The sequence below is a fragment of the Lemur catta genome, chromosome 15 (genome assembly GCF_020740605.2).
Source record: "Lemur catta isolate mLemCat1 chromosome 15, mLemCat1.pri, whole genome shotgun sequence".
Taxonomy (NCBI): Eukaryota; Metazoa; Chordata; class Mammalia; order Primates; family Lemuridae; genus Lemur; species Lemur catta.
The window spans coordinates 52,291,659-52,316,501 of record NC_059142.1 but is presented as its reverse complement, the minus strand read 5'-3'; the positions used below and the strand labels follow the sequence as shown (position 1 = coordinate 52,316,501).

The 24,843-nt window shown below is 59.9% G+C and overlaps 2 protein-coding genes across 9 annotated transcripts in view; one reads left to right on the top strand and one right to left on the bottom strand.

The window, feature by feature from the left end:
* Positions 1 to 2: 2 nt before the first annotated feature.
* On the top strand, positions 3 to 14,526 carry CASKIN2 (CASK interacting protein 2). Of its 3 annotated transcripts, XM_045569911.1 has the most exons (20): positions 3 to 185; positions 1,359 to 1,855; positions 6,667 to 6,718; positions 7,231 to 7,328; positions 7,752 to 7,897; positions 7,975 to 8,070; positions 8,156 to 8,286; positions 8,461 to 8,569; positions 8,939 to 9,047; positions 9,184 to 9,278; positions 9,742 to 10,003; positions 10,124 to 10,245; positions 10,336 to 10,396; positions 10,510 to 10,601; positions 10,742 to 10,852; positions 10,932 to 11,033; positions 11,157 to 11,295; positions 11,438 to 12,925; positions 13,016 to 13,238; positions 13,596 to 14,526. In XM_045569911.1, exons 2-20 carry the CDS (start codon positions 1,762 to 1,764, stop codon positions 13,684 to 13,686), a joined length of 3,621 nt encoding a protein of 1,206 aa, XP_045425867.1. In that variant the 5' UTR covers positions 3 to 185; positions 1,359 to 1,761; the 3' UTR covers positions 13,687 to 14,526. The 3 variants fall into 3 exon arrangements, with proteins under 3 accessions (XP_045425867.1, XP_045425865.1, XP_045425866.1); XM_045569909.1 differs by having other exon boundaries at positions 10,932 to 11,295; XM_045569910.1 differs by having other exon boundaries at positions 57 to 185; positions 8,461 to 8,551; positions 10,932 to 11,295.
* The window catches only part of TMEM94 (transmembrane protein 94), a 35,328-nt gene continuing 24,820 nt past the window's right edge, over positions 14,336 to 24,843 (bottom strand). For 3 of the 6 annotated variants that reach the window (XM_045569908.1, XM_045569905.1, XM_045569904.1), the window contains 23 exons: positions 24,701 to 24,817; positions 24,290 to 24,346; positions 23,859 to 23,963; positions 23,555 to 23,707; positions 23,097 to 23,306; positions 22,283 to 22,598; positions 21,782 to 21,955; positions 21,280 to 21,382; positions 20,942 to 21,159; positions 19,975 to 20,156; positions 19,751 to 19,889; positions 19,401 to 19,516; positions 19,156 to 19,255; positions 18,748 to 18,856; positions 18,344 to 18,533; positions 17,988 to 18,065; positions 17,599 to 17,684; positions 17,257 to 17,338; positions 16,404 to 16,552; positions 16,211 to 16,305; positions 16,010 to 16,103; positions 15,646 to 15,816; positions 14,336 to 15,492 (listed from right to left, as the gene is read on the bottom strand). In XM_045569908.1, coding sequence (XP_045425864.1) covers positions 15,420 to 15,492; positions 15,646 to 15,816; positions 16,010 to 16,103; positions 16,211 to 16,305; positions 16,404 to 16,552; positions 17,257 to 17,338; positions 17,599 to 17,684; positions 17,988 to 18,065; positions 18,344 to 18,533; positions 18,748 to 18,856; positions 19,156 to 19,255; positions 19,401 to 19,516; positions 19,751 to 19,889; positions 19,975 to 20,156; positions 20,942 to 21,159; positions 21,280 to 21,382; positions 21,782 to 21,955; positions 22,283 to 22,598; positions 23,097 to 23,306; positions 23,555 to 23,707; positions 23,859 to 23,963; positions 24,290 to 24,346; positions 24,701 to 24,817 — 3,117 coding nt within the window. In that variant the 3' untranslated portion in view covers positions 14,336 to 15,419. Of the gene's footprint in view, positions 15,493 to 15,645; positions 15,817 to 16,009; positions 16,104 to 16,210; positions 16,306 to 16,403; positions 16,553 to 17,256; positions 17,339 to 17,598; positions 17,685 to 17,987; positions 18,066 to 18,343; positions 18,534 to 18,747; positions 18,857 to 19,155; positions 19,256 to 19,400; positions 19,517 to 19,750; positions 19,890 to 19,974; positions 20,157 to 20,941; positions 21,160 to 21,279; positions 21,383 to 21,781; positions 21,956 to 22,282; positions 22,599 to 23,096; positions 23,307 to 23,542; positions 23,708 to 23,858; positions 23,964 to 24,289; positions 24,347 to 24,700; positions 24,818 to 24,843 lie in introns of all 6 variants that reach the window. The other 3 variants (XM_045569907.1, XM_045569903.1, XM_045569906.1) reach the window with 2 other exon arrangements.

The following is a 24,843-nucleotide window of genomic DNA, read 5'->3' as shown; positions in this document are numbered from 1 at the left end:
GGGACCGTCCCTTCTCTCCCGATCCGGCGGGAGGGAGGGGGGAGGGGCGGGATTTCCTGCGGGAGGCGCCGAGCCGGCCTTGGAAAAGGAGAAGGAGAAGGGGGTGGGGGGCCGTGGGAGTCACCGTCCTGAGTGCCAGGGACCGAGCAGGGCCAGCCGGACCCCCGGCGGGACGGCCGGGCGAGGTGAGACTGCGGGACCTGCCTGAACTGGGGGTCAGCACCCTTAAGGGCGGGCACAAACTAACTTTTTTTGCGGGATTGGCGGGCGCCTCCATCTCTGCGCTCCTTCCGTCCTCCTCGCGCCCCCTTTTTCCTTCCTTCGCATCTGTACCTCCGGCGCTTGGCCCTCCGATTCCTCCTGCCGCTTTGTTCCCGGGTCGGCCTGGGCTGGGCTGGGCTGGGGGGTTGCGCGGCGCTGAAGGGGCATTCCGGGGGGCGGGGGAGCCAGCCCGACCCCAGGCGCTGCCAGGCGCGCCCCCGCTCGTGTCGGCCGCAGGCCATGAGGGGGAGTGCCCTCTGGGTTGAGCTTGGGACGTTTTGGGAGTGAGGGGTTCCCAGCCAGGGCCCCAGGCCTGTACGGGTCTCATGCCACAAGATTCTGGCAACAAATTCGCCGCCACCGAGGAACTGACGTAAGCTTTTCTGCAGTGAAGTCGAGGGTCTGGGCTTCAGGTTCAAGCTTCTCGGGGGCCTGGGAGCCCCTTTTGTCAGCAATGCCCCAGCTCTGTCTCTGTTCTCTGCCCAGCTGCTCCACGCAAGGGGTGAGGATGGGTCAGGAACAGGTGCTGTAAAGCGTCCCTCTCCAGTAAGCAGAAATGGGGGGCCATAAGCTCCCCATTCCATGCCTTCAATCATAAAGAGCCCTGGGGCTAGGGCATCCAGCTAGTAAAGTAAAGCTGAGGTAGGGAGGAGTGTGGGGGCAGGCGCCTTTGACAGGGAGTGACCCCTGCCCGCCTGCCTGTGCCTGACCCTCCCAGGCCCCACCTCCTGGCCCGCCAGTTGTCTGTGGGTGTTGGAGCCTGGGGCTGTGGAGAACAGGGTGCTGGCCTGGCCTGCCCCAGTGTGTCGTGCTGCCAGGGCCCCTCCTGCCCAACGTGGAGGTGCTGCCAGGTGCCTTAGGGCCCCAGTGACTCAGCCTCCCCCTCCCAGAACACCACCTCCCCCCTCCGCAAACTCCTCTCTGCATGACGGCTTCCTCCCGACTTTGAGTGGCTCAGCCCCTCCCTTGACTCCCAGGGGCAGCCAGGGTGGCTTGGGGGCTCCCTGGAGGTCCTGTCCTGCTTGTCCTCTGCCCTACTGCTGAGACCCTTGCAGACTGTTGCCCAGGCTTCAACAGAGGCACTGTGCCTTTTCCAGACCCCTGAGACTTGTCTACCGCGGCTGCTTGAGGCCCGAGGGAATGCTGGCTGCTCTCTGGGTGGGCATTGGTGCTCCCCAGCCAAGCCGGGAAGATTGGCGTGCCCAGTCCCGGCCCATCCTGGGGCCGTCGGAAGCTGCAAGCTGATATCCGTCCAGATTTCCACGTAGCCTCCACCCCCTCAGAGACTGGCTTTCCTGCTTGTGGTGGCAGCTCACGGAGCACCTTGAGGGAATATCCATCAGCACCTGACAAGGAGCCCACTGCCTGGGACACCAGACGTGCTCCCCCAGGACCAGGAGCTCTCCAGGGGGCTGAGGCATGGCGCCCTGACGCCTTGGCTTGGACCAGTTTGCTTGCCTCTGCCCTGGACTCAACCCAGAGCCTGGCCCAGGGGCCAGGATGGGTCGTGAACAGGACCTGATCCTCGCTGTCAAGAACGGAGATGTAACTGGTGTGCAGAAACTGGTGGCTAAGGTCAAGGCTGCAAAAACAAGTGAGTACTTGGTGGGGTGATCATCCAGCCGAGGCCCTTCCCGGAGTGCTCAGGCCACAGAGGCTTGGGGGAGGGGTTGTCATTGTGATATGCATACTCGAGGAGGGAGGACTGTCTTGTTCTGGACAAGAAGTGCCTCTGTGGGAAAGGCAGAGAAGAAGTTGGGTCCCCCTTACTGTGTGTCCTTAGGCAACTCACTTAACCTCTCTGGGCTGAAGTTTCCTTGTCTACAGAGTGAGAGGGTTTAAGTACATTCATTCACGTTTTTATTGAGTGCGTATTTTGTGCCAGGCTCTGTTCTAAGCACTGGTCCCTAGCAGTGAACAAAACAGACCAAAATCCCTGCCCTCATGGAGTTGCCTTGAGGCAGGTGGCTTTGCATACGTGTTCTATGGAGCCAGGGGGTTTCTGCTAGTGGCTGGGAAAGACTGAATAGATAGAATACCATCCTCACCCCCAACCCCATACACACACACTTCAACCACAGCATCTGTGTGTTTGTATCTTATCTTACTGACACCCCATTAAGTTATCTTCTATAAAGAGAGTTCTACTACTTTTTTTTTTTTCTTTTTTGAGACAGAGTCTCACTTTGTTGCCCGGGCTAGAGTGAGTGCCGTGGCGTCAGCCTAGCTCACAGCAACCTCAAACTCCTGGGCTCAAGCAATCCTACTGCCTCAGCCTCCCAAGTAGCTGGGACTACAGGCATGCACCACCATGCCCGGCTAATTTTTTCTACATATATTTTTAGTTGGCCAGATAATTTCTTTCTATTTTTAGTAGAGACGAGGTCTCGCTCTTGCTCAGGCTGGTCTAGAACTCCTGACCTGGAGCGATCCACCTGCCTCGGCCTCCCAGAGGGCTAGGATTACAGGCGTGAGCCACCGCGCCAGGCCGAGAGTTCTACTACTTTAAAAAAAAAGTTCAACACTATCTACTTGCTAAAACTCCTCTTCCCACCTGGGTGCAGTGGCTCACACCTGTAATCCTAGCACTCTGGGAGGCCAGGGTGGGATGATTGCTTGAGGTCAGGAGTTCAACACCAGCCTGAGCAAGAGTGAGACCCCGTCTCTACTAAAAACAGAAAAAAGATTAGCTGGGCAACTAAAAATAGAAAAAATTAGCTGGGTGTGGTGGAGCTCACCTGTAGTCCCAGGTACTCAGGAGGCTGAGGCAGGAGGATCGCTTGAGCCCAGGATTTTGAGGTTGCTGTGAGCTAAGCTGACGCCACAGCACTCTAGCCCAGGCAACAAAGTAAGACTGTGTCTCAAAAAAATAAAAAATAAATAAAATAAAACTCCCCTTCCCCTAACTGATTTGCATTTGCCCCTGGGGGATGTGTGGCCAAAGCTAACTTTCTAGAGGTTTCCACATAGCCTAGGGGCTGTAGTCCTGACAGGGCTGTGGCGGCTCCATGCACAGGTGGCCACACCTGAGCCCATCTTTTGGGTCCCTCTATGGTGAGACCCCCAAGGAGACTAGACTTCTGGGTTGTCTTATCTCCATGAGATCCCAGACCAGCAGGGGCAAGAGGTGGTTTCTACCATCAGAATGAGGCTGGAGGAGTAGTTTCCTTGATGGGAGGGTCTTTTCTGGAGTGCTGGGGTCTAGCCCCAAGACACACCTTGGCCCTGTACACAGGAAGGAATCCCCCAGGGTACTCGAAGACCTTTATCCCCACCCACACCTATGTGAGATGCCAGAAGGGAGGGTTTTTGCACACCACGGTGGGAGACCCAGGGCAGGGAGAGATGGAGCAGTAGGGGGTGGTCTCTGTGGCCTGGGGAAGTGGACACCAGGGAAGGTGCTAAGAAGGTCCCAGGGGAGAGCCCTGAAGCCCAAGAGTGGGAGCCACTCCCACTCCCCCATCTCCTCCGTGTTGTTTTTGGCAACCTGCCCAGTGGGGCCTTGGTCAGGCCGCTGGCCTCACGGCCCTGGGGCCTCAAAGTGAGGCACTCAGGAGGGTAGTAGGGGGGGGCGGGGGCGGGCCGGGTCTGGAGGCTGGTGGCGGGAACTTCACAGCTGGGCTCCTCGGCTCCAAGGTCCCCTGTGGCCAGTGGGAAACATCTGTGGGTGAAGAGGTCCCTGCCTTCAGCCCCAAAGGGGAAAATTCACCCTGGACAGGGTGCAGGTGCAGGCAGTGTGACTAGGGCCTGGCACCGTGCCTCTCCTCCCAGTCCTCTGAGGAGCTGGAGAAGCTGGTGACAAAAGTGAGATCACAAGGTGACATTCACAAACCTTATAGTTTATGAAATGTTATGATCTCCTCACTTCCCTGTGAGATAGGTATTTCTATATCTGTTCTACAGATAAGGAAAGTGACTCTCAGAGAGGGTTAGTGACTTGCCCAAAGTCACATAGCCATTGTGTGGCAGATCAGAGGCAAAGCTGTGACCTGTGCTCCACACTTGGCTGCCCCCAAAATTACCCTGAGATTACCTAGGGCAGAATTACCTAGGGATTGTTCTTTTATTTTTTATTTATTGATTTATTTTTAAGAGACATGGTCTTGCTATGTTGCCCAGGCTGGTCTCAAAGTCCTGGGCTCAAGCGATCCTCCCGCCTTGGCCTCCCAAGTAGCTGGGACTACAGGCAGTGCACTGCTGCACCCACCTAGCAATTGTTCTAAAAGTTCAGACTCCCTGGACTCCCCCCAAAATTAGACTCAATCACAGAGGGCCTGGGACGCTGCAAATTAGAACGTTCTCCAGGTGATTCTAATGCAATTCCCAGAAGTGGGGCTGGGAACTCCTCCATACCACAGAGAGGCAACGGAAACTGCTGGAAGGGAGGTGTCAGGACTCCCCTTTTTCCTTCGGGGAGGGTAGCTGGAACTTATGGCTATCCAAAAAGAGAGCAGAGGGAGGCAGGTGCTCTCAGCCTCCTCCATTTCATGTCTGCTGGCATTCCCTGTTCCCCTCCCAGGTCCTCTTTGGGAAGCAGGTGGTAGGAGGAAGGGGTGCGGCAGCCCTGGCCCTGCCCCGGCCCCTCCCTCTTCCCTACTCCCTTTCCCGAGCAGTCTCCTTCTTTGGCCAGAGGAAATAGAGTGGGCTGGGGTGGCCGGCTGAGCTCACATCCTGTGCCCTAGAGCCTAAGTCAGGAGTGACCCTTCCACCCCCAGAGCCAGGCCCAGGAAGAAGGTTATGCTGTAGCAGAAGTGCCTGGAACCACTGCCAGGAACCAGGACCTCCACCCTCCTGCCGAGGTCCCCAGCCCAGTCACTCTGAAGCTCTCCCCCACTGCCTTTCCGGCCATTGTTCTGGAAATAACGGAGCCGCCCAGGCCTATGCCTGTTCCTGTCCCTCCCCGGAGGGGCTGCATCCCGACACCCAGCTGCCCCATCCCAAACTGTCCAGGCTGGTGGAAGGGTGGGTGGGATGAAGCACTTTCTTAGTCTCTTCCCTGCTGACCTCATCTTTACTGAGGCTCAGAGAGGTACCACAACTGGCCAAGGTCACACAGCCAGAGAGGCAGAGTGAGCGTTTGCACCATGCACTTCCTCCTTCTAGGGCCCCTGTTCTTTCCACTGCCCCAAATGGTTCTGTGTGACAAGGACTTTCCAAGAGGGCTGGAGAGAAACTGGGAGGTGTGTGTTTCTTCCCAGTGGCCCCAACAGCATCAGCTCATCTGTCCCTCCTTGGCTCCCCGTCCCATGTTCCCCATTGCAGGGTTGGTCCCTCCCTGCTGGAATGAGGCCCTGTCTTGCCCAGGCTACCGGGATATTCAGGGGCCCACCAGAGCCTGGGGGGCAGGCCTGGACCAGCATGCTTGGCACTGTGCCCAGCCTGGGTCGAGCCAGGCCCCCTCCCTCCCAGCAGGGGTGGGTTCCAGCGGGAAGCAGGGGCCGCAGAGACAGGCCTTCCCCTTCCCCTCCCCATTGCTTCAAGGACCTCCCCCATCAGTGCCCGGGCTCACGCAGAGAACACACCTGCATAAACCCTGCCCCTGAGAGGGGTGCCACCAGCCAGCAGAGCGCCCCTGCCCAGGGCACGGACAGCTCAGCTCATAGCCTGTGGGTGCAGAGCCAGCAGTTATTCCTCGGGCAGGCTGAGAACCCACCGAGATCCAGGGGGAGAGTGGGGGACTGTGCCAGCTGTTGTTGGAGAGAAAACATCATGATAGTATTGGCCAACACATAAGGTGGGCTAGGTGGTGACAGCTCCCATCTTTGCATGCTGACAAGGTCGAGCACTGTACTCACAGCCTCTGTGGGCAGGTTCTGTGATCAACCCATTTTACAGATGAGGACACTGAGCCTGAGAGGTTAAATGACCTGCCCAAGGCCACACAGCTGGCACCTGGCAGAGCCAGAGTGAGGTATAGATCTGTCTGATGCCACCTTCCCCACCATGTTCCACTGAGGGATGCCCCACCAGGGCTGGCACTGTGGCCCTTCAGTCGGCATAAGTCCTTCTCTTGAATACCTAGTGCCCCCTCCTTTCTCTTCACCCCACTGGGCACAGTAGGACAATGTGACTTGCTCCCTGGCCCATTCAGGCAGGAATGCTAACCATGCGCTCCGTGGGCCTGTCCGCTGAGGGCATATCATGCCAGTACCCCTCCCTTTGGCTCTATAAACAAGCGAGGCTGGGGCCCGGGAAGCCAGGCCACTGCTGCAGTAGCTCCCTGCCTTCAAGCTGACAGGCCGGTGGGCCAGGGTAGGAGCCACAGGGACAGGACCGGTTAAAGACCATGGGGCAGGTGCTTTCCTGCACACCAAGAGGTCAGCAGGCTTTGAGAGATGGGGGGAGGGAATGCTGGGTGAAGACAAGTCACCTGATGTGCCTGTTGCCTCCTGCCCTGACCTCCAGAGCTCCTGGGCTCCACGAAGAGGCTGAACGTCAACTACCAGGATGCCGACGGGTGAGTGGAACCCTGGGGAGGGGCAGGGGGAAAGGCCCTGAGGCCCAGAGCCCCTTCTCTCATACTTGGCCCTGAAGCGTATTTGCTGAGAGCTCTGGGTCCTGCCAGTGTAGGTCCAGAGGGAGGGGTCCTGCCCACCTTCCTGCCTGTGGACTTACCCTGAGTGAGGGGAGGGGCCCTGGTGCCTCTCCTAGGGGCCTTCTTGGGTCAGATTCCTGCTGGGCCCCCTTTTCTCCCTGAAGGGTAGGAACCCTTGGGCTCCTGCTCCCACGGCCCCCTCCCCTGGGCCGGCTCGGGGGGAGGCCAGACAAACAGGCCTCTCAGCCCAGACACTGAGCCCTTTCATGCTGTGGCCCGGCTGCCGCGCTCCCACGGCAGGGCTGGAGGGGGTGGGGAGGGGGGCGAGTAGCCCATCCCTGCCAGCCCCCAGGATGGGTTCGAGTGTGGAAGCCCAGGGTTTGAGGGTGGGGGACTGTTCACTGATACCCCCTACTTTGTGTCCCCAACATCAGATTCTCTGCTCTCCACCATGCTGCCTTGGGGGGCAGCCTGGAGCTCATAGCCTTGCTGCTGGAGGCACAGGCCACCGTTGACATCAAGGACAGCAATGGTGAGACCCCAGTGGGCCCCCTGCCCAGAACCTGTGATCAGAACTCACTGCTGTTATAAGGTAGCAGTGCTGACAGATGTCTGTGTAGCTTCTCTGGGCTTGTAGGTGGCTTTTCCCTCTTTAATCTTCGCAGCCTTCTGGGATGGGGGTAGTGCTATTGCCCCGTTATTCAGATGAAGAGTTGGAAGCTCACAGAGGTTACTTACATCGCTGTCCTGGGGTCACCAGATTATCCATGGCTCACACAGTGGGACTCTGGCTTTAGCCCCGTACAGCCGGACTGCTTCCTGACCACACCTGGGCGAGCCCAGAGTCACATCCCCTCTGGCTGTCTGCCCTCCCAGCTGTGGCTGTGCGCTCTGCTCAGTCCCCGACTCAACACCGTCCCAGAACCTCTCTCAGAAGCCCCTTCCCTCCTGCCAGGCATGCGCCCACTGCACTACGCAGCCTGGCAGGGCCGGCTGGAGCCGGTGAGGCTGCTGCTGCGGGCCTCTGCAGCCGTCAATGCCGCCTCGCTGGACGGGCAGATCCCTCTGCACCTGGCTGCGCAGTACGGACACTACGAGGTGGTATGTGAGCCTACCCATGGGGACCTGGGGGCAGGTGTTGGGCGGGCCAGGCCCTCACTCGGTTTCCCCCACCCCAGTCAGAAATGCTCCTCCAGCATCAGTCCAACCCGTGCCTGGTCAACAAGGCCAAGAAGACGCCACTAGATCTGGCCTGTGAATTTGGGAGGCTCAAGGTGAGGCCGGCAGCCCTGGGGTGCTGGGTCCTGGACGTCTGTGGGGTCTCGGGAGGAGACCCTAACTGGGTGCTGGGTGCTACAGGTGGCCCAGCTGCTTCTGAATAGCCACTTGTGTGTGGCGCTGCTGGAGGGTGAGGCCAAGGACCCATGTGACCCTAACTACACCACACCCCTGCACTTGGCTGCCAAGAATGGCCACAGAGAAGTCATCAGGTATCCCTAGTGTCCCTCTACTTCCTCATCCCCTTTGTGGGGGACTGTCAGTGCCCCGCGGCACCCTCCCTTGCCACCCTTTTCACCCTTGCTCCCAGCCCTCCAGCCCCTGGCAGGCACCTTTCCCTCCTGCCCCCAGCCCCCATGACCCCACGACCCCTTCTCCTGCCACAGGCAGCTCCTGAGAGCCGGGATTGAGATCAACCGCCAGACCAAGACAGGCACGGCACTCCACGAGGCCGCGCTATATGGCAAGACTGAGGTGGTACGGCTGCTCCTGGAGGTGGGTGTGGGCACTTGGTCACCCCACAGGTGTACACGGGAGCCTCTGCTGTGTGCCCAGACCGGCTGGGGAGACGTGGGAGGGAGGACTGTACCACTCGCATGGTTTTTGCATGGGTGTTGGAGAAGGGGCCTGACTTCCCTTTGAATGGTGCCAAGGCCGTGTGGCTTCAGAGCAGACCAACCTGGTTTGAACCTCAGGCCTGCCTCTTACTAGCTGAGTGACCTGGAGCTCATCCTTGACCTGGTCCCTGGGCTTCCATTTCCTCATTTGTGAAATCTGAAAATGATAATAGTACCTACCTCTTGGGTAGTTGAAAGACAGTAGACAGAGTGCTCAGCACATGCTCAGGCGGCACTGTGCACCCAGGGAGGAGTGGACGTGAACATCCGGAACACGTATAACCAGACGGCACTGGACATCGTGAATCAGTTCACCACCTCCCAGGCCAGCCGGGAAATCAAGCAGCTACTGCGAGGTGAGTGCAGGGGAGGAGACCCCTCCTGGGGGCCTGGAGCCGCTCCAGTAGGTACCTGGATGTGGAGGGGAGCAGATGTGCTGGGAGAGGGTTGGGTAGAGGACCCTTAGATGACACCTGCCCACCCTTCTCTTAGAGGCCTCAGGGATCCTGAAGGTGCGAGCGCTCAAGGATTTCTGGAATCTTCATGATCCCACTGCTCTCAATGTCCGGGCAGGGGATGTCATCACGGTGAGGGACCCGTGCCGGCATTCCTTTGCCGATACAAATGATTGCCGTTACTCACTTGGGCACCTACTGTGTTGTCAGGCCCTGGGCTAAGGTCTTTGTATGCACTCTCATTTAATTCTTTCCAAAATCTGAGAAGGTAGTGCTATTACCAATTCTGTTTTAGAAATGACAAAATTGAGAAGTTAAACTAAAGTTAGAGAAATGAAAGTGACTTGGCCAAGGTCTCATGGCTAGCAAGTAGTGGAGCTGGGGTTTGACCATAGGCTGGCTTGGCCCTGGAGGCACAGTGGGGACTGTGGTGGATACTGTAGCAGGGGCAGAACTTGGGCCAGTTTGGGCATCAGAGGCCAGCTGCTTGGAGATAGGGGAGAGCTGGACCAGAGCTGCTGGCCTGGCCGCAGGGACAGCTGCTTGCTCCTTGCTTAGTGCTGGGAGTGACCGTCCCCTCCCCGCCCCATTGCAGGTGCTTGAGCAACACCCCGATGGCCGCTGGAAGGGCCACATCCATGAGAGCCAAAGGGGCACAGACCGTGTGGGCTACTTTCCCCCAGGCATCGTCGAGGTAGTCAGTAAGCGAGTGGGCGTCCCTGTGCCCCGCCTCCCCTCTGTGCCCACCCCTCTGCGTCCAGGCTTCTCCCGGACACCACAGCCTCCTGCCGAAGACCCCCTGCACCCTCTTACCTATGGCCAGCTCCCTCGGATGGGCCTTAGCCCAGACAGCCCAGGTACATCCTCCCAGAGTGCAGCGCTGGGCACTGGTGTGGGCGTCAGGCTTGGGTAAGCTGCCAGTCAGCTGTTGGCAGTGCCACCTGGGGCTCTGACCCCTTTGCTTCTGCCCCCTGCAGCAGGTGACAGGAATAGCGTGGGCAGTGAGGGCAGCGTGGGCAGCATCCGCAGCGCTGGCAGCGGACAGAGTTCTGAGGGCACCAATGGCCACAGCACTGGCCTTCTGATTGAGAATGCCCAGGTAGGAAGGAGGGGACACTGGTTCCAGGGCAGGGCCCAACCCCCACTGCCAGTTCCCCAAATGCTGAGTTGCCTCCTTCCCCCTCTCCAGCCACTGCCCTCTGCCGGGGAGGACCATGTACTGCCGGGACTGCACCCCCCGTCCCTGGCAGGTAGGAAGGGTAACTAGAACCTGGGCTGCTAGGAGAGGTGCAGGTGGTGAGGCTGAGGGCTTGGCACCCCTTCCTCCTGCCACTTCTGATTCCATTTCTGTCCCTCCTCGAAGACAACCTGAGCCACCGCCCTCTGGCCAACTACCGCTCTGGGGAGCAGATCTTCACCCAGGACGTGAGGCCAGAACAGCTGCTGGAGGGGAAGGTGTGACCTGCACTGGGGAGTGCGCTCTGGGCCTCGGGGGAGACTGGAGGGCCTTTGTATGGACTGAAGTCCCCGGGCTGGGGGAGGCAGGGGCTTTGGCTCAGCTCCTGCTGAGTCTGCCTGCTTCCCTCCCCCCCCAGGATGCGCAAGCCATTCATAACTGGCTGAGCGAGTTCCAGCTGGAGGGCTACACCGCCCACTTTCTGCAGGCAGGCTATGATGTGCCAACCATCAGTCGCATGACGCCTGAGGTAGGTGCTATAACTGGGGAGGACAGGGAGGGCCCAGTGGGCAGAGGAGGGGCCCTAACGGCCAGACTCTGTGTGGCAGGACCTGACAGCCATTGGGGTGACCAAGCCTGGGCACAGGAAGAAGATCGCCTCGGAAATCGCTCAGCTCAGTATCGCTGAGTGGCTGCCCAGCTACATCCCGGTGAGTAGGTGGCCGGTGGTGGCACTGGCTCTCGCCGTCAGCTGTGCTGTGTGGTATCTTTCCCTTTCTGGCCTGGGGGCAGAGGATGGCAGGGAGCCAGTTCTCAAGCTGGCACTCTTCCAGACGGACTTGCTGGAATGGCTGTGTGCGCTGGGGCTGCCACAGTACCACAAACAGCTGGTGAGCAGTGGCTACGACTCCATGGGGCTGGTGGCCGACCTCACCTGGGAGGAGCTGCAGGAGATCGGTGTCAACAAGCTCGGTGAGCCTGCCCGGAGCCTTTCTGGCTGGGCCTCACGTGCCTCCGGGGATCTCCGAGAGAAGAGAGAGTGGGGTCCAGTGGTGACCGGTGTGACCCTTTCCAGGCCTAGCTAACCTTGCCGCTTCCATTCCACCCCTCTCAGGGCATCAGAAGAAGCTCATGCTGGGGGTGAAGCGGCTGGCGGAGCTTCGGCGGGGCCTGCTGCAGGGGGAGGCCCTAGGTGAAGGCGGGCGCCAGCTGGCCAGGGGTCCAGAGCTGATGGCCATCGAGGGGCTGGAGAATGGGGAGGGTCCAGCTGCAGCTGGCCCACGCCTCCTCACCTTTCAGGGCAGCGAGCTGAGCCCAGAGCTACAGGCAGCCATGGCAGGGGGTGGCCCTGAGCCGCTCCCCCTGCCCCCTGCCCGCTCCCCCAGCCAGGAGAGCATTGGGGCACGCTCACGGGGGTCTGGTCACTCGCAGGAGCAGCCTGCTCCCCAGCCCAATGGTGGAGACTCCAGCACCCCACAGGAGAGGAACCTTCCAGAGGGCACAGAGCGGCCCCCCAAGCTTTGTTCCCCACTTCCAGGCCAAGGACCTCCCCCTTATGTTTTTATGTACCCCCAGGGCTCACCCTCCAGCCCAGCCCCAGGGCCACCTCCTGGTGCACCCCGGGCCTTCTCCTACTTGGCTGGTCCCCCTGCCACCTCTCCCACCCCTCCGGACCCGCCCCGGCCCAAGCGCCGGTCCCACAGCTTGAGCCGCTCAGGCCCCACCGAGGGGGAAGGTGAAGGAGAAGCCGAAGGGCCAGTGGGCAGCGCCTTGGGCAGTTATGCCACCCTTACCCGGCGACCGGGACGCAGCGCCCTCGCCCGGACCAGTCCTAGCCCAACCCCAACTCGAGGGGCTCCCCGCAGTCAGTCCTTTGCCCTTCGGGCCCGACGCAAAGGCCCCCCGCCCCCACCCCCCAAGCGCCTCAGCTCTGTCTCTGGCCCCACCCCGGAGCCACCTACGCTCGATGGGAGCCCAGGGACCAAGGATGCAGCTGCAGGGCCTCGAAGACGAACACTGAGTGAACCAACTGGCCCCTCTGAGCCCCCTGGCCCGCCTGCCCCCGCCGGCCCCGTGTCAGACACGGAGGAGGAGGAGGAGCCAGGCCCTGAGGGGACACCGCCATCTCGGGGCAGCTCAGGGGAAGGGCTGCCCTTTGCAGAGGAGGGGAACCTCACCATCAAACAGCGGCCGAAGCCAGCTGGCCCCCCACCCCGGGAGACGCCTGTGACACCCAGCCTGGATTTCAACCTCACAGAGTCAGACACTGTCAAGCGCAGGCCCAAATGCCGGGAGAGAGAGCCGCTGCAGACAGCACTGCTGGCCTTCGGAGTGGCCAGTGCCACATCTGGCCCCGCAGTCCCCCTGGCCTCCCAGGCTCCCAGCGAATCCCCTTCCTCTGCTTCTCCCAGTCCTCCCCAGCCCAAGCCCAGCAACCTTCCACCTCAAGGAGCTGTGGCCCCCCATCCTCCCAGCCCCACAATGCAGCCCCCTGTGCCCCCCTGCCCTGGGCCAGGTCTGGAAAACTCAGCAGGCAGTCGGTGGAATGGGGAGACGGAGCCCCCGGCTGCCCCCACTGCCCTCATCAAGGTGCCTGGCACAGGTGAGGGCCAAGACCTGCAGGGAGAGGGCACCATCTGCAGGGTTATGTCTGGCCCAGCAGAGTCCCAAGCTGACCTTTTTGTCTCTGCAGGAACCACCCCGAAGCCTGTGTCTGTGGCCTGTACCCAGCTGGCATTTTCTGGCCCTAAGCTGGCTCCCCGGCTCGGACCCCGCCCAGTGCCTCCTCCGAGGCCCGAGAGCACCGGGGCTGTGGGCCCAGGCCGGGCTCAGCAGAGGCTGGAACAGACCAGCTCATCCCTGGCAGCTGCACTGAGGGCTGCAGAGAAGAGCATTGGTGCCGAGGAGCGAGACGGGTGAGGGGGCTGGGTGGGGAGGGAGAGAAGGCCGGGTGTAGGAACAGCTCGCAAGGCTCCTGGGAATGTTGAGGGGACACTGAAGGCAGAGCCTTGGGCTGGGGAGGACCCCAGGTGCTGGAGGCACCCAAATCTGACCTTGAGGGAATCCTGGTGACTGCCATTTAGAGGCATGTGAACTCGTCCATAAGGGACGGTAACTCCCCTGGGAGGTTTTGAAAGTAAGAGAAGATGGCACAAAGTATTTGGCACCAACACAGGGGCTCGGTGACAGCTCCCTTCCCCAGGGCCAGCAGGGTGTGGGCCCTGAGCTGATCGGAGCTGATCTGATCTGATCGGGTCCTTCCCCTGCTGCAGCCCCCCTGGCACCTCCACCAAGCACATTCTGGATGACATCAGCACCATGTTCGACGCCCTGGCTGACCAGCTGGATGCCATGCTGGATTGAGCTAGATGTCCTATGGCCCTTTGGCAGTACCCACTGCCCTTGCTCCAGTGTGGAAGAAACCCCTGCCACCCTGGGGACAGGCAGAGGGCTGGTCCAGCTGGAGTGCCCCTCCCTAGCAGGGCTCCTTCCTGCTGCTCCAAGCCAGTGGCTGTCAGCACCACAGTTCTTGTGGGGCAGCCCCATGGCGAGGGCCGAGGGGACTTGTCAGAACCTGACTAGCTGAGGGGACTCTGCTGCGCCTCAGCAAAGGCCTCCCCAGTGTGTGATCTGACCGACTGCCCTGCCCCCTGCACGGGGACCCTGGTAAGAGCTTTCTCCTCACAAAGGAGGAGGGGGTAGCAGGGCTTCTGGGGTGCTTCCTCTGTGCCCCCCAACCTGTGTCTCAAGTCCCTGTGCCAAGGGAATGCCTCTTGCCACCTGCCATGCTGCCCTGGCGCTGAGGCTGGAGGAGGCAGTGTCTGGCTCCCTCCCCGCAGCTGTACATAGGACATGTAGATACGCAGCAGGGGCTGTACCCAGGCCAGCTCCTGCCCCTGCCTTCCCTCACTGTAGGCAGAGGTGGCAGGGGGGGAGGCAGTGGGATTAACAGATCCCAAAAGTCCAAACTTTTTCAATTGTAAATGTTATTTTTTAAGCAGAGAGAAATGCATATATTATAAATGGAATTTATTCTATCTATTAACTGCCTGAGAGGGCGCAGTGGGGGGAGTTCGGACCACAGCAGGAGTGCCCACTGCCCACCTCAGGGCTGGAAGCCTGACCTGGTTGGCCCAGGCCTCGGCCCTGTAACCATTAACCTCTTCCCCCAACTAACACCAATGAAAGTGTCATTCCATACAACTCGGCTGTGTGTTTGCATCTGTGACATAGACCCCTGAGCTCGAGGGTCTCGCCTAAGCCAGATCCAAGGGGCACTTGCCCACGTGGAGGAGGAAGGCCTAGGCCCTCCCCTCCTCGCCTTTGGTGCTCCCCTCGCTGGCCGCACCCTTGAGTGGGTAGATCCCTTAGTGGCTGCCTCATGGACCAGCCATAGGTTTTTCTTAAGCCATTTACAAGTTTTAATACAAACCAGTCTACATTCATTCCTAAAAGGCTCATTTCCAGTAGAAAATATACACCAGTAGAAACTGCTCACAGGAGAACTGTGCCAGCTCAAGCCAGGCACAGGAAGAGGCTCCAGGGCAAGGTGGGGGCCTTGCTCCATCTTCAGGTGCAGGCATGAGACTCTCCCCCAGCGGGAGGGGGGGCATTCAGGGCCACCTCCAGGCCCCTGCCCCAGGAGATGGCACCACCACCCCTGCCCACAACAGCCGGCCTTGAATTGTTCACATCTATGGCCGTTGCCATTGCACGTCCACAAAAGGTTGGCTTCGAGGCCGTGCCCACAGACCCAAGAATAGAGGGCACTAGGTTAGGGGACCCTGAAGCGGGGCAGCCCACAGGTGAGGGGGTCTAGAGCCCCTTACCAAGCGCCTGAGGTCATACATTCAAGAGTGGCCCTGGCGAGGCCCAGGGGAGAGCTGGAACTGGCGGAGGCCGCCCAGCTGGGCTTCTCCACAGTGAGCCCGGAGGTCAGGAAGACAGCGCGGTCTGACGCTGGGAGCTGGGCTTCCAGTGCCACAGGGTGCAAGAGCAAACCCACAAACATTCATGATACCAACTCCCCAGACTCAGAAATGGGTCTGGCTTTAGCCCCAGGGACCAGGGCAACTATGGTCACTGCAGCCAGTGGCTCAGAAAGGAGAGTTCATGCCCAGCTTGGTTTCAAACTGCAGCTTCTGTCGCTTCTGGTAGCGGACGCGGACCCTGGTGGGGCAGGAGATTAAAGTACAGGCTGGTAAAGACCCTTAGATGAGGGGCCAGGGCAGGATGCCAGAGGAGCAGGGGGATGTCGACAAGGGGGTGACAAGTTTAGAGAACACTCTGAGCACAGAGGGAGATAACCTGCTGGCAGCTCACCGAATCTCATGCAGCTTTACGATCTCATTGGTGACCACCACGAGGACCAGGGACAGACAACCCAGGAGCCAGGTCAGCAGGGGCACATCCTCCAGGCCAAAGTGGATGCGGCTGTCCCTGTGCGTCCACAGCTGCAGGTCCACGGCTGTCTGGACCACCTGACCCAGCAGCCTAGGGGAGGAGGTGGCAGTCCCCTGTGAACCCCAAGTCTTCTTGCTTTTTTCCTTGCTTTCCTCACTACCACAGTAGCTCAAGGAGGGCACAGTTAAACCTCTGGCCCCCATCCCACCCTGCAATCCTAGCCCTGTGGTCGCCCCTCTCCTCCCCCACCCCCGCGCCACCCCTTCCACCAAGTGATACTCACACCACAGGCACCGTCACGGCCCACCAGAGGTTGGTCAAGGGGCTCTTTCTCCACAGGGGCTTGGTGCGATGCACGTGGGTGATGGAAATGAAGACTGAGGGAAGTGGGTGATGGAGGGGTCAGACTTCCCACCGGTCCAAGGCCTCCCCTGCCCTTGGGGGCCTTCTCCACCCAACAGCATCAGCCTCAGGGGCCCCTCACCAGTGTGCAGGACAATCAGGGCAGCAGTGAGCTTCTGAGCTGACAGGAGCCCGTTGGCAAAGTCCTCAAACCAGGCTGGAGCCCTTTCGTCGTTGCTGCCAAAGCAAGGGGTGGGCTCAGCCCCTCTGGGGCCACAGGGAAGTGGGCTGGGGAGGGGCCGGGGGGTAGGCGGATCCCTGGGCATGGGCCCCACCTGGGCAGCATGATGGAGGAGCAGCTGGTGAGGTTGCGGGTTCGGGAGCTGTCGCAGAAGCTCTGCAGTGTGAAGCCAAAGCAGATGAGGCAGGAGCTGATGGTGAGGCTGAACTTGAGCAGGAAGCAGAGCAGGAAGTAGTGCTGGGTCTGCAGGAGAAGGGAGGCCAGGCACTCCTGTGGCCGATGGCCCCTCTGCCACCGCCTCTGGCTTTTTCACATGTTCCACAGGTTCTTTTTTTTTTTTTTTTTTTTGAGACAGAGTCTCACTTTGTTGCCCAGGCTAGAGTGAGTGCCGTGGCGTCAGCCTAGCTCACAGCAACCTCAGACTCCTGGGCTTAAGCGATCCTACTGCCTCAGCCTCCCGAGTAGCTGGGACTACAGGCATGAGCCACCATGCCCGGCTAATTTTTTTTTTTTTGTATATATATTTTTAGTTGGCCAGATAATTTATTTCTATTTTTGGTAGAGACGGGGTCTCACTCTTGCTCAGGCTGGTCTCGAACTCCTGACCTCGAGCGATCCACCCGCCTCGGCCTCCCAGAGCTAGGATTACAGACGTGAGCCACCGCGCCCGGCCCACAGGTTCTTAGTAAATGGTCAGGCCTGGGGGATAAGGATCTTGTGCCCCCAGCCAGGGTCTTTCTCACTCTGTCCCTACCACCTCCTCTTTGATCTGGGGGAAGACTAGGAACCAAGTGCTGGCTTTCCAGTTCTGATGGAATCTCCCTTCCAATCTCTCCAGAAATCTCTTCCAGGTCAGGCCCTCTCCCCTGCCCCCAAGCCCCAGCCCCTCTGTACACACTCCAGTTCCTCCGTGAGAGGCCCAGGCTCATGGGGTCTGCTTTGCTTACCTTCTTGGGAATGGATTGAAGGTTTTTTCCTGTTGCCATCGACATGATAGAGCTGTGGGGGGGTTTCCCCAGCAGAGAAATGCTGAAAAGTAGAGATCGGGTCAAGGGGCGGGGACTGTGATCCTTTGTCCTGCAATCCTCATAGTGGGAGCCTTTAGGGAGTCATGGGAATTAGGTCAGGTCTGGTGAGGGATAGCACACATCAAAGGGGAGGTCCCTCAATGCATCCTGGATCAGAGAAGGTGAACCCTGAGCAGTTCCTCCAGAACCCAGGGCTCTTGGGGAGGAACAGGGACATCCTGACCTGCTGCCTGGGCGTAGAGGGGCTGTGTGGCCTCTCACCTGAGCAGAGGGTAGCAAAAGCAGGACAGCCACAGGATGTCAGTGGTGCTTAGGAGCGGTGGCAGCTGGACTAGGCAAGAAAGGAACTAGGCCAAAAAAGAAGCCCAGAACCACAGTTAGATTCTGGCAAATAAGGCCCTAGGATCCCCAGGGCCACCTTGCCCTGTGCCCACACAGATGCCCACATCCTGCCCAAGAGGAGCTGGGGCCGGGGGGGGGGGGGGGACACTGTTCTGCCAGTGGGGTCACCTTGAAATGCCCAGGGGGTTCACAGAGGCTCAGGGGGCCCTTGGTGGTGCTGCTCCCCTAGCCTCCCACCTCAGATCCTCAGCTGGCCCCGAGCAAAGGAGTGGGTGGGAGAGGTAATGCCTGTGCTGGCCACACCTCACCTGGATGACCACGAGCGTCAGCTGGCATTGCAGCAGGAAGAGGAAGCACTTACGGATGCCATAGGTGGCGTGCCGAGCCTAGGGACCAAGAGGGACAGATTATGGCCTAGGCCTGCCTGGTCTCCCTTAGGCCTGCAGCTGGCAAACTTCAGCCGGGAGCCAGATGTCCTAGACACTCGCTGGAGGACAGAGCAGCGAAGATTAAACTGCCCAGGACAGCTTCGCTCTGAGCGTGGGGCCCGAGTGGGGGTGGGGCCTGAGTGGGGAGCAGCAGTTCCTGTGCAGCTACTCCCACCCAGGTCCCCCAGCAGGCCCTGCAGCCCTTCCCCTCCCCCCCGCTCTGGCCAGGCCCCCACCTGCTCGATGAGCCGGATGACACTGATGGTCTCCTCTTGGCGAAAGGTCAGGGAACAGGGCAGGCTGTTGAGCTGCCCTGACAGCTGCAGGGGAGAAAGGCCATCCAAGGCCTGGGCCATGCTGGTGCTGGTGGCGTAGCCAAAGGTCTCCCAGGAGCAACGGGATGGGTACAGGGGGTCCAGGGCAATGCTGCTCAGGGTAGGAGAAAGCGTACTCATCAACTGCATTCTGCAGAGACGGCATCCCCCACAGGACTCAGCACCTGGTCCCTCTCCCACCATGCCCAAGTGCCTTGGTCCAGCCAGGGCAAAATCAGCCATAGGATCCGCCCCCAGCCCCATGCAGGCCCAGCAGGGTCTGGGAGGTAGAGGCTGGCCCGCAGGCTCTAGTGTGCCCCCCTGACCTGATGTCGCTCTGGAGGAAGAGGCAGCTATTCCGCAGATTGGCAGAGCTGCCCAGGCAGCAGGTCACCTCCCCATACTCCTGCATAATCTTTATCATCTCACACATGGCTGAAGGGGCAGGGCAGGATGGCACAGAGTCAGGCAGGAAGGGCTCTCTTGTGGGTGCTGGGCAGGAGGCAATGGGAAGCGGGCCCCTCTTTGGAACAACCCCACCCCAGCAACGGGATCATATGGACATTGTCACTTCTGACCCCTCTAGAATGAGCACACCCATGGTACCAGCCCCGAGATTCCCCAGCTGATCCCAGCCTGGGCTCCTCTACACCTTGCACGGGAAACCTGCACCCCTCCAGAGCCCACGGTGCCCAGGACCAGGCTGCCTGGGTGCCTGAGGCCGCAGCACTCACTCTCAGGGGTACAGTCAGTGAAGAGGGGCACCAGCAGCGGCACGTTGTCAATGTTCTGCAGGTGGGGCCGCACCTGGTGGATGCCCCGGGGCAGCTTGGCCTGGAGAAAGCAGAGATGCCAGTGGCCTCAGGATGGGAGCAGGATCCCTCCCCTTCAATTGCCTGCCCCTTCTCCGGCCCTTCCCTCCCCTGGACCAGCTGAGGAACCACTGTAGGGACATATGGGACAGATCCTGCCATCGTACCCGGTTGCAGTCCTCCAGGAAGCTAGGGATGTCACTGTCCGTAGGCTGGAAGCTGATGAGGTCCGAGTGACCCTCCTCTTCCATGAGGAGGAGCCCTTCTGCATCTTCTCGGGACACTGTAGGGACAAAAGCCTGTCCCTCACCTTGGGGCCAGCCTTCTGGGGGCCTTCCCTTGCCCTACAGATAGTACAGAACTTCCTGCCTCCGGGTCTTTGTTCCTCCCCTGCTGCTTGCTATTACCCGCAGAGACATCAGAACCATTTTCCAAGGGAATGTTCTTATCAGGAGGGATCTATGGAGGCTCTTCCTGCTCCCACCCCCACTGCCCCACCCCAAGCCTTCATCCTCACCCTGATTCAGGTCATCATGCAGGGAGCCTGCATGGCTGGGGCTGGAGGGGGGGATCTCGGAGCCAGGCATGTCCCCATTGGGTGTGAGGGAAATGTGGCAGTTCCAGCCTGTCTCCAGGCCCATCTTTTCTGCAAACACCTATGAAAGGTAATGGCAATGAACAGAAGGGCCCAAAAGCCCCTGGAAAAAGGGTCAGTGTGGCAGAGGGGGTGGCTCTCCCCACCTTGCTTTTGAGCTCGTCCTCCAAAGAGAAGTAGACGAAGCGGATGCAGGCATTGACCAGCCCGTCGATGAGGCGCACGATGTCCAGCCGGGCCTGGTACTGGGAGGACACCATGCCCATGAAGATCTGGCCGCTGAGGGCCTGCATGCAGTCTTCTTTCTCCAGCACCTCCCCGATCCCTTCTTCAGGCAGACACAAGGCACAAAGCCCAGCCAGGACACCCGGGTCCCAGTCAGGACACCCAGGAACCAGCAGATTCCAGGAGGCAGCCCAGGGCCACACACACAGATGCCACACCCAAATCAATGAGCACGCAGGCCCCAGGGGACCACACACAGCCACGCACCCACACAGCCAAGACACACAAAGGAGCCAACAGACACAGGAGGAGAAAAGACAATGAAAGGTACTCATTAGTCAGGTGGCATCCTGAGGAGCCAGACAGAGCGTGGCCACAGCTCCTGCCCAGCCCTGCTCCAGAGCTAGGGGACTGGCCCTGCCCTGGGCAACTGCTTCAGTCATGGTCTCTTGGGTTTAAAAGACCTTGTAAGTGTGCATGTTTGGCAGAGGGTAGAGGGGTGGAGGTGGAGCTTCTGGGTCCCTCTGTTCCAGCAGGGTTTGTGACCTGGTCTGCCGTCTGATGCTAATAACGTTAATGCTCTACAAATGCGTGTGCTTTACAATTCCCTGTGAAAGCACTTTATGCATATTATCCCACTTGAGCATCACAATCAATCTGTGAGAAGGGCAGAGTGAGCACCTGTTTGTTTGTGGGCAAGGAAACTAAGGGACCCCTCAAGTCAGTGGATGGAGAGTGCCATGGCTGGCATCCCAGGCCAGTGCTGTGAGCCCACCTCACCCTTTGCTGCAGTGGGTGCCATGGCCCTCTGGGAGCCTTCCCTGCTCCTGAGACCCCAGCCCTTGGGAGCCCCAGCTCTGGCCCCACTTGGATGGGCGCACGATGTACCGTCAGAGCTCCAGCTGTTGTGGCGGGTGTTCTGCTTGAGGGGGACGGTGCTGGGCAGCTCACACAGGGTAAAGATGCTGCTCTGGCCGGGCAGCTGTACCAGCTCAATGCACTTGCCATTGAGCTGAGAGGACAGGGCACAGTTCATGGGCTTGTAGGCGAAGGCAGAGCAATAACCAGACAGGCAGGCTCGCTGGTAGAAATCCAGCACTTTCTTTCTGCCAGGGAAGTGGGGAAGAAGTGAGGTGAGTGGTCCCGGGAGCTCCCATGCCTGTGAGGACAGGCAGACCAGCTGACTGCTCACTGCTCATGCTGCTGGCAAACGCTTCCTTGCTCACCTGTCGGAACCTGAGAGAGGGTAGATGTCAGCTCCATCCCAGAAGTCTGTGCAGGCCTCCAAGACCACGTCGGCCGTGCCATGGGACAGCATCTGTTCTGTGCCTGGGGCAGGGGGTGGGCAGTAAAGAAAAAGGTCAAACCATGAGTGTCCCAGACTAACCCCCGCCCCTCACTCTGACCTAACAGGCAGCACACTGCCATCCTGGGGAAGGGTGCTAGGGAGCCCCTGACAGAGGAGGGACCTCCCAGGGCCTCATGATAGCAAGTCTCTAGGGAACAGCCCTGGGCTTCTAATGCAGACACTGTACTTCCCGTCCTTCGGCCACCACCACCCCATCCCTGGTCCCCAAGTCCAATCCCTGCCACACTGGAAGACTCAGGAAGCAGTCTACCGTCCACCTGCCTAGTCCTCCCTAGGAGGAAAGGACAGGGCAGGGCAGAGCTCCCCTGCCAAGCTTGGGAAGGTCAGGCCTGACACTGGCCAAGACGTGTGGGACTCACTGGTGGTGGTATCCTTGATGAAGAGGCTGATCATATGGCTGAGGGGAGGACGCCGTTTGGTGACACAGGAGAGTCGTCCCAGCGAGGTCTCCTTCACCATCTCAGCGCTGGGGAGACGGTACAGTGCCAGGTGGTTCTCCTGCTTGAAGAGCTCCTTGGCCCCAGGAGTGAAGCCTACAGGGCAAGGGACAGGAACTGAGGGCCTCTGGGAGGAAGCTCACACCACCTCCCCCTCCCCGGGCTCAGACAGAATCCAGCCAGTCTGGCTGTTTCATTCCACCTTTTCATCCCAACAATCAGTTCTCTCTCCAATTCGGAAGCTCTGTCACACATAGCGGTGTCTGATTAAAGGGGACCATCAGAAGCTAAGGGAGCAGACGGTGCTCATAACAAACGAATGCCATGCTGGGTCCTTTAGGCCCTGTTAGGAGTCAGTGCTGGCCCTCTTCTACGAGGCCAGCGGCCACCCCAGCTGGCCACGCCCTACCGCAGGGGTCTTACCAATGAGGCGGGCAAGCTCGCAGAGCCCCCAGGGCACGTGCACAGGCAGCACGGCGCTGTGGCTCTCCTGCAGGGCGATGTTGCACAGGTGGTCTGAGAACCGACACAGGCGCTCAGTGACGCTGGCGTTACACAAGTTCAGCAGCACATTGAGGCCCAGGGGCTTGAGGGAGGTGAGGTGCAGCTGCCAGTTGGAGTCATCAAACTGAATGCAGGAGGGGTTCTGCTGGTCCTGGGACAGGCTCAGCATCTCCAGGTGGTAGTCGCACACAAAGTCCTCCGCCTCGTAGGGGTCGCCCTCCATCCCAGGCTGGGGCTGGAGGAGAGGTGTGGGGGAAGGGAAGCCTTAGACCAGGCTGGGTGTGGGGGATGCAGGCTCTGGCTCCAGTTGCCTCCCAAGGTTAGGGGAAGGCTCCTGCCCCTGACGGGTGCACCCTTTCCAGGAGAAAGTGCTCTGCTGCCGCTCTCCCACCCCTCCCCAAATCCTCTTCCTGTCCTTCTTGGGCTCCTGTCTGCTTCTAGGATCTATGCCCAATGACACAGCCAGGACAGAAAAAGAGGGATGGCCAGACCAAAGAGGAAATAATAAGAGATCTTTTTCTGCCAGGGAAGAGGGAGCCACCAGCCTTGTGTTTAGAAGGTTCTACTCAGGAGACCAGGGACCATTAGTGGGAACTGGAAGGCGGGTCCAGCTGGCAAAGTCTGGGGGCTCTGGGATGGAGGGTAGGGACTTCTGTGCTCTTTCTTTGGCAGGGGAGCCAGGAAGGCTTGTTGCTGAGGAGGGGGTTGCTGCACTCTGCTCCCCTCCTCTTACCTTGCTGGGCTCTTCTTCCCCACCCTCAGTGTCCCTGCTGAAGCTCACATTGGAGCCAGAGGGGTGTTTGCTGCGGCCATGCGCCTTGTGGTGAGAATAGGGCTCGGGGGCTTTGGGACCATCGCCAGGCCAGTTGCCACGCTCCTGCTCGTTGCAAAGGTGTAGGGTGTTGTTCAGGGAGCCAGCCAGGAGGGCATCTCGTTCACGGGGCTGGGGAGAATGAGGAGCACAGATCTAGCACTGGGGCCCAGGGGCTCCAGGTATCAGGACGGCGGGCGGTTCTAGGTCCCCTCACTGCCTTGTCCTGTGGCTTCACCTTACCTGCTCAGAGGCAGATCCTAAGGGTGCCTGAACCCGCCTTCTCCCTCCTAAACCTCACCCTCCCTGGCCAGGCTCCAAGGCTAAACAGCCTGGCCCAGAGTTGGGCCCATGGGAGCCGGCCATACCTCCTCCTCTACCTCGGGATGGCAGAAGGAGCGGGTGGACAGGTCATCCGTTAGGTCCTCGTGGCTGCTGTGAGGGGGCTCCACCTTCCCACTGAAGAACAGCACGGTCTCTGGGCTGGGGTTTGGCCAGGAGAGGATCCCCTGTTTGTCTACACAGCACAGGACCTGCAGGGAGAGAGGTTGGGATTGGAAAGGGAGCTTAGCATTAGCCAAACCTGCCCAGGGGCCACCCAAGTGGCAGACGGACAAGCCAGACCTGGCCAGACAACAGGCTTGGGGAGACAGGGTGCTTCCTCCCCACAGGGGCCACCCTCACCGTGACAGAGCCCAGGCTGTGCAGCAGGCTGGAACTGTGACTCAGAGTTGGCGACGTCCCCTGGATCACCCTCAGGAAGTGGCCCCAAATGCAGCGTAACATTTCCTGGTAGGAGGGAGAAAGTCTGCAAGGCCATCTGGGGCTCAGCCTTATTTCCCTGGAGATGGCCTCTAGGGCAAAAAGTGGGAAAAGTCCGGGAGAGTGCCAGGAAGTTGGGGTACAGAGGCATCTGTCTGGGACAGGACACCAACACGTTACGGGAATAGGCCTGGGTTATGTTCATAGGCAACAGGTGGACATGGGGGCGCCACAAGCCTGGGCGGAGGCTTGAAGGTCATAAACAGAAGAGTCCCAGGTTCCAGAAAGGGCATGTGGGAACCCAGGGGTATGGTTCCAGGGCCTGGGGCAGAATCCATCCTGGGTCAGTGTACCTGGGAGGAGACGGCTTCTGTATAGCTGCTGAGCGTGTCCTCTGAGAACTTGGCCAGCTGCACAGAGAAAGAGGGTCCAGGCCTCAGTGAGGAAAAACCGCCTTTACACAGGCCTCCAAGCTGGCAGGGCAGGGGCCCCCACCCCAGCGAGGCCCCCAACCCCTTTGGTGAGGGGCACCGGGCAGTCCTGACTTCCTGTCTGGTGGGAGCCCGGATGGATGTTCACCCACACCCAGGGCCTGGCCTGGAGACTATTCTGGAACGGGGATGGCTGGAGCCCTTGGAGAGCTGCCCAGGGCCTACCAGCATGCTGAGCCCAAGGTGAGGCTGGACTTCTGCCCTTTCCGCTGGCACAGCCAGCTCCCTCTTAATGTTCCTGTCACTTCCCCCAGACACCTTGGAACCACCTACCAGGGAGCTGGGCGAGGCCTTGCTCATCTGGGCCAGGACTCGGGCCTCTCCACAGGCAGTTGCCAGAACCCAGAGGACTGGGAAGAGTAGGGGGAGGATGGGCAAGACACCATTCACCTGGGAAAGAAGGGACCACGTGGAGA

Excerpts from the sequence above, each read along its gene's own strand:
- CASKIN2 (XM_045569909.1), top strand. The coding sequence starts at position 1,762 with ATGGGTCGTGAACAGGACCTGATCCTCGCTGTCAAGAACGGAGATGTA. Across the intron at positions 6,719-7,230 it reads AACTACCAGGATGCCGACGG|ATTCTCTGCTCTCCACCATG; the intron begins GTGAGTGGAACC and ends CCCCAACATCAG. Across the intron at positions 11,296-11,437 it reads GATCGGTGTCAACAAGCTCG|GGCATCAGAAGAAGCTCATG; the intron begins GTGAGCCTGCCC and ends CACCCCTCTCAG.